Genomic DNA, 15,232 nt, shown 5'->3' on the forward strand with positions numbered 1-15,232 from the left:
ACTGACATATTTTCGATTCAAACCTTCTTCAGCTGGGTAGGGCTGTTCCACAGGTTGGTGTTAAAGCCGACTGGGATCTGGGAGACTCTTCTGGGAAGTTTTAGAGACTTTTCCAATAAGTCTCTGAAATTATCCACTATGTGCAAATAGCAACTTGCAAGGACATTAAGCCCAGCCAAAGCAGAACAGAAGACAAATCTGTCTTTCCAGGTTTCAGGTTTTTGCCCAGAAGCTGAGAATAATGCAAAAACTTTTTCAAACAGTCAAGAGATAATTAAAACATCTTCTTATCAAACAATCAATTTCCTGACAAAATGCATCTTTTTATACAATGTAGAATTTTACTTAATTATTCTAATAAGCAGTTTGAGACATTGCAGGAAGGGGGAAACTAAAGCTCAGTTATGTGCCTGGCAGAAAAACAAAATATGTAGAAAAAATAGTACAGTGTAGTTTTTTAAAGCTGCTTTAACAAAAAAACTTTATTCCACATAAATTGGAACAAACTGCAATTACTAGAAAGCAGTCCTTAATAAATAGCTGCATAAACATAGAAGTATTAATTACTCCTTCAGAGATTTTGTTTAAACTTTTTTTAGTGCAGGAAAGCACATACTGAACCTGAACCTGCTTCTGATTAAGTCAGTGAAAGCAGGACTCTGATAAACATTTAGTTTGACAAAATGAATTCAAGATGTTGGAATTATTTTGTCCACTTTGCTAAGCATTTTTCCTGAATCCTCCATTCACTGGAAGATAAGATTTTAGTACGTCTGTTACATCTTCCTGAGAATTTTTTAGGCTAAAGATAAACTAAATGCATCCAGAAAAGTGAGTTGAATTATATGTGTTGCACAGAAGGTAACATGTGCACTTCTGTAAGTAAATCACATTGGGATATATTAAAGTAATCCCTGTACTTGTTCACACAGGATGGAGCACCCAGGATAATACAATGTATACACATGGTTTTGTGAAACTTTTTATTAGTTTGGATATCCTTTTCATTCTTAATAGACTACCAATAAGTACAAGATGTCTTTTACTCATGCAGAAAAAAAAAAAAAAAAAAGTCTATTTGTGAAGGCACTACTCTAAAAATAATTTTGGGTAATTAACTTGCCATGTCTGTGGGTAGAATGCCATTTGTTACAGAAAATACTTCTCTGCATAGAAGCTTTTGTGCTTGTTTGGAACAAAAAGTATTCATTTTGCAAATTTGATTATTTATATTCTTTGCCAAGAAAATGAAAGTTAGTGGACCTAGTTTTCTGATTAAAAAAAAATATCTGATTTGATTAAGAAAACTTGATTCATTTGACTGTGAAAAGTGCTTAAAATGGATACTTATAAAAAGTCTAGGTGGGTGAACCAATGATTTTGCTTCTAAAATGCTGCTGAAGTATTTGCATCAGTGGCAATGATACATGCCTGTCTGAAAAGAAATTATTGTAACTTTCATGTAAACCAAGGAGAAAAAAAACGTGTGAACTTTCTAAGCTGTAATTACCCATTAGGTATCTGTGTGCTGATCATACTTCAACAGGAAATCATGATATTTAAAACTGCCAAGTGAACACGTGGGGAGCATTACACTGTATATGCAGTGAAACACACATTGTTTATTTTGTGTAGCATTCCTCTGCTCCCTTAAATACATACAAGATGGAAACTCACAGACTTTTTTTAACCTTTAGCTGCTATACTTGTACAGAAACTGCTAAACAAAACCTGGCAGACTTGTAAACAACTTGAGTTCATTTTGTTTCATCTAATGCTGATCACATTTCCAGTAGACAATAAATATAATGCGCTGCTGACAGATGTGTAGAAGTGTATATACAATTAGATGAAGAAATCTGGTTCAGTGCAGTTCAAATCTCAGTTAATGCCTTTGCATTTCCTTGGATATGGCTGTAAAATTCTTACCTGCTGGTGCATGGCCTTCAGCAATATAAATTTTTCTCCTGCTCATCCAGAGTGCTGCTGGGCAGGCTATTTTGCCAGTGGCTTAGCCAGTGCATCTCACCGTTGACTCAGGCATTTGCCTGAATAAATGAGATTCTTTGTTTCATGTGGCTTCAGGTAAAGCTTCCAAGTATTTTTCCAGTTGAGATATAGCATTTCCTACATTTTCTCGAATATATTCAAGACATGAAAGCTCTGAATCTCTGTCTTGGGTTATATGAATATAATGTGAGGGAGTAAATCATCTAGGAGATCAGCAGAATTAGGAGCACAAAAGCCAGATAATTTTATTTTCTGGAGGGGAAACAAAACAGATCCAGTCAGCAGATCCTTATTTGATGGAAAGGTAGTGGGGTTTTGTTTGTTTGTTTTTGCATAGAGGAGGAGGTGTGGAGAACAGAAGATAGGCAGTTTCAAAGTGAACCTTGAAATAAAGTCTATTGTTGGATATTGCCCTTAATGTATTGACATTGATTGTCCTGGTCAGAATATGAACCTGGGAGCTGTTTTGTTACTGCACCACTCCAACTGTTCCATCCCAGCCTTCTGCAATGTAATTGGGCTTTTCATCCTCTGTAAGACAATCTTTCTGTTGGCCTTTGCAGTATACATATGGTAAATCGTTCTCTTGTTACAGATGGGCTGGCAGCTTTGCTTATATATAGCAAAATTGTTTCTCTGGGGAAAAAAATCTGTAATTAATATATAAATGAAGCAAGGAATAGGCGAGCACACACTGCAAATTGGATTGCAATTACCGGTCTAACAAGAAGTGTTCCTTGTCTGCTCTGTCTTTGTCTGAGAAAGGCAGATCTGTTGTCACTGCATGAAAGCCACCTACAGGCCCCCAGTGTAACTGTGATGCTGGAATTCACTGCAGTAGAAATCCACTTGAAATTTTGCAAGCTTCCCAGAAATTCCGCGGCAGAAAACAAATACCAAGTGATCCAAGAGGAATATACACATTTGTAGGAGTGAATAAGATTCCAGATGTACATGAAAGTTCTGTTCATTCACTTGTATGGTCTGTTCCTGTAATTTAGTGTGGGTGCAGTAGCTGCTGGTCATTGGAATACAGATAATGAGAGGCAGAAGTTCCTGTCTCAGCTTTCTGTGCAATGCCTGACTTTTCACCTAATTTCTCTATTTTCTTCCAAGAAATCTCTATATACCTGAACAGTGGCAGTTTTATAAGCCTTCATAATACCTAAAGGAAAAATGGAAAATAATGGCATTGTTGATGTTACTTGCTTTCCTAAGTTTGGTAAAAAGCAAAAATGCCAAAGGAGCCTATACTGATTTGTTAATCTGAATGCATTGCAAACTCTCCACATATATATAAAAATGTTATTATGGAAAATGCAGATTATTTTAGATAGTATCACAGTGCATTAATACTGTCACCTTGGTTTTTAACAGGTCTATGGAAATGCAGGATCTAGCCAGTCCTCATAATCTTGTTGGAAGTAGTGATGCACCAGGCAGTTCCAAACTGGATAAATCTAATCTCAGTAGCACATCAGTCACAACAAATGGAACAGGAGGTAAGTATAAGACACAGCAGACACACAGAAAGTTTTGGCTAGTTTTGTATTTTTTACCATAATTTCAAGAATGACCATATACCTGTTTACAAATCCAGCAAGAATTATGAGAAATTGGCAGTCATGCAAGTATAAATTTCTAATTCCAACATCACTTCTTTGATTTGCACCAACTGAAGTAAGAACTGCAGGCAGAACTGAATCAAGGTGCAAAGATTAAAAAAGGAAAATTTTTGAATGGTTGATTTGAACACAGTGTTAAATGTTTGCTTATACCTGTTGGTAACTTACAAAATAAATTGTATTTTCTGTGTCATACTTCCTTGATGAGTAATAATTTACTCTTATGCTCTGAGTTGCATGCATGTATGTTAAATTAAAATCATTATCAAGAGAAGTGCATCAAAATAAGACTTAGGTGATTTTTTTTTTCCCTGATGAATTCCATTTCTTGGGAGGTAATGCAAGTTTGCAATAAAGAGATTGCTAGATTTTCCTCAGCAGTAGCTGGTCATTACTGCTGTGGGTGATATTGTGAGGACTGTGTGCACTGCCATGCAGCTACAACACAGATATTCCAATGAAAACCAGTTCTGCCATAGTAGTGGGAGGCAGGGTGCCACATTCTGAGATGCAGTCCATGGAAGTGACATCATGGATATGAGTCAAACTAGAGTTTCTTTTTTTATAGTTTATACATTACTATCTACTTTAATAGTTGGTACTAAGAATTTTTTTGTCTTTGTGGCCACAAGGTAGAGCATTTTATTCAATTAGTCTATTTAAATTAAAGTCTGTCAGCGTCAATAAAAAGTGGATGTGCTTGGGAGGGTAACTGAGCTCTGCAAAGAAGGCTGAACCATATTTTTTAAACAGAATCCTTATTCCAGCATAAAGAGAAGAGAAAACTTCAAACATGCTATTAAAGAACACTAGTAACTGGATGCCTCTATATTATACAATGTGTATAAATAAACCAGTTCAAATCATACCCATAAAACCAATACAGCTCTGTTAAAAGGCCTGACTTAAAATGAGAAAACACTGATTTGCCTTGAAGACTATTCATTTACACTGAACAGACATTGAGAGAATGAACTGTTGTACCATTCCTGTTCTCAGGAGACAACATGACTGTGTTAAACACTGCAGACTGGTTGCTGAGTTGCAGCACTCCCTCCTCTGCTACAAGTATGGGGGACCCTGGTACAGTGCATGCGTGTGTGCTGTGTCTCCGTGGCTGCTGTGTCATGTCTCTCTCCTTTGCTCCCTCTTTCCCTGTGCAGTTTGGACCTTCTCATGGGGTTCCCCCTCACCCTAAGCATTTTTTCCCTACCCTTTCTCAAAGGCTTCTCCCACAGCCAGAAAACTGTTAGGAAGTTGTAACAAGTAGTTATCGTACAATGCTTTGAAAGTCATTTGATGAGCAAGGAGAATTTAACCCGCTTATAATTAGCTGAGCTGTCTACATGCTCTGAGTGACTGGGATTGTCTCGTGGTGTTCAGCATTGCTGGGAATTGCCAGTGGTCAGCACTGGTGGAAATCAGAGCAATGGAATTTTCACAGAATGCCCATTTGCTTTTCTTTAGTTTTAAGTAGAGCATTGCATAATTACCTGAGCACAAGTCAAAGATGACAGTATTGTTCTTACTCCTACTAAGGCTTTCATTATTAATCAAAGCTTATGTCTAATGTGCTGCCACATGTAACTTGCCACTTCACAAAATTTTGGCCAAATTTTCCAAGCTGCTGTTTTCATTTATGAGTTTCCTGACATTTATTATTAATTGTCATAAGTTGTAATGATTAATAGTAACACTATATGTGACATCATTGCAGTGCATATGAGATTAATTATAGGTGTAAACATGCATCACCGTGTTTCTCTACAAGTCATTACAAAAGTGCTTAAGTTCAGCCAGTTTGGACTGAAGTTAGGAAGGTTTCAAAAACTTGTCCTTCTAAAAAAATCCCTCAGAATTAGCTTACTATTTTTTAAACATAAATGCATATATGCAAAGAAAATTTACCAAAAAATGAGAGTTGACTTGAGCACGAAAGATCATTTGCACTAGAATAAATCAGTCAGTGTGAATGCTCCTGCTCAGTTACAAGATTTTAAGGAAGACTGAGACTGTCACCTCATTTAACTATTCAGCACGTTCAGGTAAATGTGGAAGGTAACAATTTAAGTACTAATTATTAGTAGTGAGGAAATACAGTGTGTTACTTATATTAAAGCTGATTTCCCAGAGGCAGTAGAATGTTTAGAATTATGCTTCTAGTTGAGTATATTCCCAGGAAAACTCTTAAGGCTTGCTAAAAGAGAGAGGAAAATCATTCCTATGAGAAGCTGTGTAGTTTATTGTTTTACAGGAACTTTTAAAATCAGTTTTGTTTGCCGTAACTTCTGCTGCACTTACTTGTCCTCCTTCATGCATAATATTAGCACCTCTTGCTCCTAAAATTCTGCGTTTATTTTCAGTCCTTGACATAGAAGAATGCTTCAGAGAAAATAAAAAAATTAGTCAACAGAGTAGCAGTCATTTTGATCTGCTAAGTCCTTTCATCAAGGTGTATTGTAGAAGCTGGTGCTTGTTGGGAGCTGTATTCTAGGTTAGCCTTAAAATAATGAAGTTTGAACAAGATCCCTGGAGGTCATTTGGGCCAAGCACTGCTCAGGGCAGAGCCAACTTTGCTGTTAGATATGTCACTCAGGGCAGCACTGAATTTTCCTCCTACATCTAATTGGATTTTTCCCTTAGTGCAGCTTGTATCTGTTCCCACCTGTTGTTTCCCAGGGCACCCTTTGAGGTGAGTGTGCCTTTGTTCTTTGTCATCTTTGCACCTTCCATTAGATAGCTGCAGGCAGCAATTAGCTCTCCCCTCAGCCTCCTCTTCCTGGGACAGAACAATCCCAGCTTCTTGTGTCTCCTTGTACACCGTGTGCCCCAGCACCTGATGATGTTGGTAGCTCTACTCTGTCACTGTGCTGTCATGGTCTAAGCCCAGCTGGCAGCTGAGCAGACACAGCTGCTTGCTCTATCCCAGCTGAAAGCAGAACATGGGCAGTCTTCACTGCTAGCAGCACTCAAGTGTATTCCCAGTTAGAGACTGCTTTTCATTTTATTTTCACTCATTCAATATGTTAAACAAACAGGAAAAAAATAGATCTCTTGAACTGATGTTAGGATATTTTGTTTTTCCTAAGTTAACTTTGCACTTTTCTCCCTCTTTATTTAATGACAAACAACATAAAGAAAAATAGGTAATAGTCAAAATCTCTAGCTACACTGAGGAAAGACCTTAATGAATTCCTTACTGTCATAAAATCTGAATGCAAAATAGTAGAACTGTTTAAAATCAGGCACATATAAAAACACTTTCTATAGGTATTTTCCAACAAAACTCAGTGCCAATATAATGTTTTTCCTCAAGTTAACTACAGGAGAGAGTTTCTTTTGTTTTAGATTACTTCCTTGACCGGGAAAGAAAAAAGATGGCAGTGCAGCTGGCATTAACCAGAACTAGACACAATTCTAAAGTAAACATTTCAATTCATGACTGAAGGTTTTGCTAAATATAACAGTTAAACACATACTGCCTCCTTGGATCCAATACTGAACATTTGTAGCTCACTATGGACAATAGTGAGATACCCTCTTGAACAGAAAGAGATAAAGGTACTAAACAGTACTTTTTTTTCATGTAGGTAGATGCCCAGATTTTGCAGAAGTACATAGAGGCATGCATATGTAGTAATCAGAAAATAAATTAATTTAGATACTTTTGATACTTCAGGCAACAATGCATCTTCCACATTACTGAGAAGTTTAGTGGAGGCCATAATTTTGTGACAAATGAACCTTGAACTTTTTCCTGATATGTGTTTTACTGATACAACGAAAAAAAAATCACATGCTTCTCAAATAACTATAGAAATAGGAATGACTGATTACTCTATTACTCTTAAGAGTTAAAGTTTTTCATTTTGGGTTGATTTGTCACAGTTTTTTTGTTGTTTTTTTGGTTTTGTTTTTTTTTTTTTTTTTTGGAAAGATAAAAGGTAGCAAAATGAGGGGTGCACAACAGCTTGAAAAAATGTGGCAAAAATTCTTCCCTAATGATTCCATATTGAATTGATATCTTGCTGCTTGCAGGGAGACTATTTGGACATGGAAGTTTTAAGAAAGAGAAACAATAATGAAAAGGAGTTTACATTCAAAAGACACACATTCAAAATTTTTTTATCTCAGACAGTAAATGGAAAGATACAACTGTAAAACTGAAACCAGAAGTTACTTCTTGGTTGGTTTGGCACTGGTGCACCAGTAATGCTGTAGAGCAGTCTACCAGTCACAGAGACAAATTCATCCCAATTTCTCTTGCTTGATCCAAATGTCCCTCTGAGTTCAGCACAGGTCACTTGTACTGTGGTAGACATCAGCAGCATCCCATGTGGCTTCCTGGAGATCCATTAGGCAGTGTGACTGGAAATGGGATATGATTTTGTAGGAGAGGTCACTCACAGGGCTTGTCACAGGAGCTTTACTGGCACCTGTGCAATTTCTAATTAATAACTCAAGGTGCTCAGGCATAGGGAAGAATAGCAGAAAGGGGTTGTTCTGGACATTTTTCCCCCAAGGAAACCAAGTCCTTTATTTAGCTCATGCACTGCCTTTGCTGACTGTATGAGGGACAGTGAACTTGAGGGCAGCTCAGGACATATTTGGGCTGAATCAGCATCTAGAAGCACATCTCTGTCTCAGCTAAACATAAAGGGAGATTAGTAGGCACCTTTAATACTCTTGATTTAGGTGACTTGAATCCGAGCCACAGTTTTTAAATACACTGCCAGCTCAGAACATGAAATTCCCCCTTTCCCATACCATTGCCAGTGCAGTCAGACATGGATGCAGTGATGTTGACAGATGAGAGCTTTGGTCAGCTTAGCTGAGGCATCTCAGAGGCGTCAGGTAACCATCTGGCAGAGCATGCCTTTCCTTGGTGAGTGCTGTCCCTGCTGGGGGGCTCTGCCAGGCTGGCTGTCACAGCAAGGGCTTCTCCACAAATCCCAGGCTGTGCCCTCGGAATTTGGGTACCTGGCATGCAGCTGTGGTAGTTGCTTGTGCAGCTACCATTGCCTCTTCACTCTGTGCCTTTGGGCACCCATCTGTGATGTCCATAAGCATGTGGTGAATGTCCATTCCCAACCCTGACTGACCTTCATGAAGAAATTGCATTAATATATGTTAAGTCTTCCACATTTGCCAGTCAGACAGCCAATAGGAGCTGCAGTGTGTTCCCTAGTGCTGTTCCTTACCACATCAATTGAAAGGGTGGTTCCCAAATTCCATTACAAAAGTCCATGCCAAATGTTCTGCCCAGGTAACATATTAAATTATAAAATCTGTATTGCCTCTGTGGTGCTTTTTGTGCTTTCAGTTACAACTTGTATGGTAAGACTGCATGATGATCATCCCTAAAAAATAAATTTGATTTCAGAGTAGACCAAACTCTTTGGTAACCTCTGAGTTAGAAGCTGACTTGTCATGGCTGTCATTTGTGTCCTACTCTAGTTCTTTTTGCCTCTTTTTTCTTTCAAACTTCTCACTTCAGTTATGGAAAATTGCTTGCTGTTGGCCTAGCTCAAAAAGGCCCCCACAGACTCTGTAAAAGGGGAAAGGAAAAGGCAACATGCTGGCACTGTGAAAGTAATTTGCTTCTGTATTAGCATGAAACCATATTATAATTGGTCAGGCAAAACTATTTTTGTTATGTGTTACATCCCTTGACAGCTAATGTTTCCTTTCTCTGTATTACTCTTAGGGAATTGTTAGAATCAAACAGATTTAGGTTGAAATCTCCCCAGAAGATATTCCAGTTACTAAAACAAATAGCTGTGTGAATGCACAGACACTGCAGAGCAGTGTAGATAAATGGGAATTCCTGTCAGATTACTGTCAATTGTCTCAGAATGGTGCTAGAGCTAAGGTTGAAGCTGTTGCATGTGTGCTTGTTTGAGCTGGACTGCCCATAGTGAGACTGGTTTGAGTACTCCAGTACAAATCTAGAAGTAAAATCTCATGTCTACTTATTCTTCTATGTAGTGTCTCTTCTTGCAGTCAAAACAGAACCCATGAACAACAGTGAAACAGCAACAACAACTGGAGATGCATCGCTTGACACTTTTACTGGGTCAGGTAAAGCCATAATTAAATGACATTTTGTTAGATGCACGTTAATGCAGCTTTTATTACCCTCACTAGGGAACATTTGCATGGAAGCAATTTTTACAAAGCTAAAAAATATTGTAGTATTTTATAAATAATAATAATGATAGAAATAATAATAGCTTTTTCATTTTTGTAAATGCAACTCAGCAATTTATATGAGGTGTGATCTTGAAAAATGCCTAATAATGATGCCTAATAATGGTGCCTAAGACCACTGCTGCTTGCAAAAGTCTCAGAATAGTACTGTTATTATGGTACTGTCCTTTTTCTCAGCTTTTTTCTTAGTCTTGTATGATATTTTAAAAAAAAGGGGGGTTGCAATTGCAACAGCCATGCTAATTTGAACAGTTTCAAATCTTAATCTGACCAGATTGTCCTATTAGTCTTTTTACACTAGGATGATGTACTTTCTTTCCAAGAAAATAGTTTTACTTTAAATAATCATAGGTTTCAATTACTTCTCAAAAAGTCCAAACAAATAGTGGTTTAAGTAGATCTTTATAAATTATTAAAATGTGATGAACTGTGAAAAAGTACAGGTAATCAGCCTCCTAATCTTTAAATTGAATCCTGCTAATAAAAATATTAAAAAGGAGAAGAGGGAGAAAAAGTGTTGCATTAGAAATACCAGTTCAGAAATGGCCTGACTGAAATGCCTCCAAAGCCACGAATCACCATTTTACACTGATGCTACTATTACTTTGGTAGACTTAGGTAGTCAAACCCTGTTTAAAGTGTTTTGGAAATCACAGTATTTCTGTGTAATTAACTTTCAAATCAGGTTTTGGAATTGTCTTTTAGCCATAAGTTGTACCCAAGAACTTATACAGAAAAGTATTTATAACTAATTTAAAGCCTAAAGAAAAGGTATTTTATGAGATTTAAAGAGTTTACTATTTCTGATTAGAAAAGTGACAATATTGTCCTCATTATAAACATACTAAGAGGAACCTCAGCTAAAACGCTAAAAGTCCCATAAAATTTAAGTAGTCTGGGCTAAAACTTAGCTTTTTTTTTCACTCTGTTTTTACTCAATGCTAAGATTTTTTTAATAATGATTACAAATCATAAAATATCCAACTCTAGATATAATTTTTTCATTGTTGGTGAAGTTTTTTCAGCTTCTGCCATGTATTTAAGGCAGCTGAGTTGTATTCAATGGCTAGGGCAACATTGGAGTGCCAAGAATTGCAGCCTTCAGCTCAGGTTTAGATAGCTAAGTAACAGCTTGATTTCCCCAGGTGCCACTCACCCGTCAGCTTCCACTGACTTCAAAAGAAGTCTTGAGATCTCTACACTTTGGATGTTTGGAAAGTTGGTGCCTCAAAAAAAAAAAAAAAAAAAGAAGAACAAAAAAAGGCAGGAATTTGAGCCTTGCATAATCCTTTTTTGCCTGTTAGCCACCTGCATACTCAAAAGAAATACGAGCCTGATTCTCAATTTAGTGCACAAACTCAAGCATTAAATGAGTACAGTCCTTCTTGGTGGGAGATCAATAGCCTGCCTGTCTGGGTGACGTGCAGGCTTCATCATCAGGGCGAGACACAGAGCTGCCCTGGTAACGCTTCAGCCTTCCCTAAAGATTGGATATGTTACTGCGTGCTTGCCTTTTGCTTGGACTCCCAAGCCTGACAAATTTTTTTGATCTAACTTTATGTGGTAAAAAATCAGCAAAACCAGGATTTCTCTGAGTTTTTACCCTAACTTGTTAGTTGGGAAGTTTAGTGAGTTGCCAAAGACAGTAAATGCTGAGTAGTAGACAGATGTTGTTTCAAATGAGCCACCTGTGACTGAAAAAATAATTAACACTTTTTAAAAAAATTTTTAAAGCCCAACACTGAACAGGTTTTTTTTCCTGAAAATGAGGGACATATATGTGTTACTCCCAACTATGGCAAAGTCATGATGCCAGCACTCCTCTGTATTTTATGAAATGAGACATGGGTGAAAAAAGAACTCCTGGTGCTGAGACACATTTGAGAGTCTGCCATGCAGAAATCCTCTCCTTCAAACACAGAAGATAAACACAGAGGAGTGTTTGGTAATTTGGTAATTAGTGTCCACAGTTCCCAGCTCTGTGATTCTGCAGCACACTCCCATTGGGGTGGGCATTCACAGGACTGGGAGAGGTGCTCAGCCCTTAAATGAGATTTTCATGCACTGTGAGTTACTGTAATACTGTGTATATATTGCTTACAATAGTGGATTAATTTGAGAACTGTTTTATCATTTGAGTGGAGAGAGAGGTATTTGATGTTCTCATTGCTTTTACTTAGTATTTATTACACAAAGGACATAGAATACGTTTTATAGATATAGAAAACAATTTCTGAAGGCTGTAAAGGTGAAATTAGGGAATGTTACTGCTGTTTAACCTACATTTGATTCCCTTGTGCAGAGAGATTGATGTTACTTAAATGAAGTCTTTTTAACCTAACCTTTTTGTACAGAACTTTCCAGATTTGTATTGACAAAATACAAAACTCCAGTCCATATTAATATATTAAACCCAAATTATGCTATTAAAACATTTAATGGCCATTTAAATCCTCCACAACCACCTTGGCCATCTGAGCTAAGAGTAGCTGGTAAGAGCTGGCTGTCAGCTTGCCCCCTCTGTGAAACAACATTAATGGGGACTGGAGAGATCAGGGGTCTTATACCTGCCCTGAAGGGCATTCCTCTGGTAATTTCAAGTAGTGGAGTCCTGGGAATATTTGAGTTTTTCAGAGAATAAACAATTTAATTTTTTTTTTTTTTAACATGAGCAACACAAAAGAGCATTTTACCCCTGTTCATATAGTGCCTATATAAAACACCACAGAGCACACAGCAACCTGCCTCCACCATCTCCTCCAGTGCCAGCAGTCCTCAGAGAAGGGAGATGTTGAAGGCTATCCAGCAGCCAAAGCTGTTAAAGTTTGATAACCCTTAGAATTAGAAGTTTCATCTGTGAGATACAGGTGTGGTCCCCAGGCTCCACTCAGTCATGATGCTCACTTATGATACATTAGTATTGTATCATAATATTCTATGATATATATGAATGTATGATATATATTATAATGTATTTGAATAATATAATTTATTCTCTTACAACTTGTGTTTCTCAAAGGTCTCACAGTCTAAAATGTAGTGGATAAATTGCAGGGACAAGCTACAAAGAAACAGTGAAAAGAATGGATTTTTTAGTCTTGCCTCTTTCTCTTCCTTACAACTGGTTGTATTCTCAGGCAAAATTGGGCATCAAACCAAGGAAATTTAAAACCAGACACTTTCCAAAAGTATTTTATTTCCTTGTCTGAATTTAAAAATAAGCTATATGCAGAAAGAATAAAAAGTCAGGCAGGACAGATTTTGCTGAAAAGTATTAGGTTTTGATAGCTCAAGTGATTTAAATGGATAGTAATTAATTTTTTGTAGTTTACATAAGGTGGAGTGACATGGTAAATGTTCTTTAAGCAAATTGATTAATTGATTGAGCTCCCATCCAGCAAATGATGAGACAAAAAGTGAAGCAGTATGGCAAAAATGATCTGATAATGGATCACAAAAGTTCCTTCCCCTGAGAACCACCAAGGTCACTCTGCTGCTATTGCTTGTGTTTGGAAAGGTCACAGAGCTACACTAATTACTCATCAAGCCTTAAATAACCAAGAGCATTCTATGAACCAGTTACATCGACAGGAACAGCCATAGATTTGTCTGACTCTGGAATAGCTGCCTGCCCATGTAGCAGACTGCCCTGTTGAGCCTAAACCACAGAAAGGCATTCTCAAAAATCCCCACAGAAACAATATCCACACAAAATGAAATTCAGCAGATTTCCATCACAGGCAAACCCTCAATATCTTTTCAAACAGCAGCTCTTTTATGAAATCTAGTGGCACATGTTTTAAAAGTTATTATCCGGTTCTTTTTTACTTTCAAGCCATACTTAGCTGCACAATTTAAAAAGAAGTTAATTGTTTTTCTTCTGCTGTATTTTCCTTTTAAGTTCTACGCATTCTAAATGCATTTAAACTATCTTTAAAAATATGAAGTTCTATGTATGTTCAAAGCAATAGATCTGAGATACGTTAATTAGGGCTGGATGTAGAAATGTATCATGTTTCATAAAATAGTTAGGAACCTAAACCTATTTGTCACTTATAAAATTCTGAATGTTCATTTCTACTACCATTATGAATAACTCAGGAAGAGGGTACACTTTGAAGTACAACTATGATTGATTAGACTAAAGAAATTCCAGTGCTTCATTGTGTACTACTTTAATCTTTTGAAAAGTGAATGAACAGCAGATGGCCTAATAAAGACACTCTGTATGTTTGCCCAGTATGGATTTGCTCTGAAGGGATTGGTTCAACACTTTAGGGTACATATATTTGGAATACATCTGTCTTAGTCAAGACAGATGGCTAAAGGAAAGGGAAACTTCCAAACACTTGGAATTAATCCAGTGTGAGCACTGCTTCTGGATGAAATTTTAATGGGTTATGACTATTGTTCTGTTAGCTTTCTTGGAAGAATGCAGCTGTGAATAGTACAGATACACACAATTTGGATGGCTACTGAACTGGACTGCTTATGCATACTTTAAAACAAAAATGCTGTTGGTATATTCTTGTTGGCTTGTTTATAAAGAATGGTAGCTGCTTTCTAGTGCTCAATCCAGTACCTTCCATCACCTAAACTAAAATTAGCTACAACCATATAAAACATGCTTTTCCTATCCAGTATTAAAATTGAACTCCTTGTTAATGTGAGACTATTAAGGTATATGTATGTTATTTCAATCCCATGAAATATGTTAAAACACAAGATTATTTTCAACTACGCCTTTTAATACAACTTGCAAATTTGAAAGGTCAACAGTGTGTGGATCACAGGTGATATATGAAATACATGCCTCTGCAATATACTCAGAAATTTGTTAGTCAAGTTGAGAAAACGTGACACGCCCATGCTAATAAAAAAGTTCTGCACAACGGTGAAAGATTTGGGAGTTTTTTAATTTTTTTTTAAGATGTTGCAGTTCTGGTGACATCTGCTTCCTTGAAAAGCTGTCCATTTCAATAGGCTTCTCTGTTAATGTTGCTTTAGTTCACACTGCGTGGCTGTGCAGGCTCATGGTGTTTCTAACTGCTGTACTCTTGTTTTCTGTTTTGCAGTAATAACAAGTAGTGGCTACAGTCCCAGATCAGCGCACCAGTACTCTCCACAGATATATCCCTCCAAGTTAGTGTCTGCACCTCTTCTAGTCTTTTATAGACCTTGGCTGTGGGCAGTTTTGTGGTTTGTTGCAAACAAGTGTTCAGCAGGAGAAACAGAGAAAAAGGAAAATTCTTAAGCCACGGTACTGACTCCGGTACTGGCTCCCTCTCCAGCTTCTTTTTCCTCGTGTGTCTACGGAGTAAGATCCTGCTTTGTGCAGTATTGCTGCACAAGGAATAACCTTGAATATCAGTGAGCACAACAGAAGT

At 37.3% G+C, this 15,232-nt stretch overlaps 1 protein-coding gene across 10 annotated transcripts in view; it reads left to right on the forward strand.

The window, feature by feature from the left end:
• The window catches only part of EYA4 (EYA transcriptional coactivator and phosphatase 4), a 136,355-nt gene that overhangs the window by 88,199 nt on the left and 32,924 nt on the right, over positions 1-15,232 (forward strand). For 7 of the 10 annotated variants that reach the window (XM_079297734.1, XM_079297726.1, XM_079297733.1 and 4 more), the window contains 4 exons: positions 3,388-3,512; positions 4,635-4,718; positions 9,624-9,716; positions 14,921-14,987. In XM_079297734.1, coding sequence (XP_079153860.1) covers positions 3,388-3,512; positions 4,635-4,718; positions 9,624-9,716; positions 14,921-14,987 — 369 coding nt within the window. The remainder of the gene's footprint in view (positions 1-3,387; positions 3,513-4,634; positions 4,719-9,623; positions 9,717-14,920; positions 14,988-15,232) is intronic. The other 3 variants (XM_079297731.1, XM_079297727.1, XM_079297732.1) reach the window with 2 other exon arrangements.

Source organism: Erithacus rubecula, assembly GCF_903797595.1.
Source record: "Erithacus rubecula genome assembly, chromosome: 2".
Taxonomy (NCBI): domain Eukaryota; kingdom Metazoa; phylum Chordata; class Aves; order Passeriformes; family Muscicapidae; genus Erithacus; species Erithacus rubecula.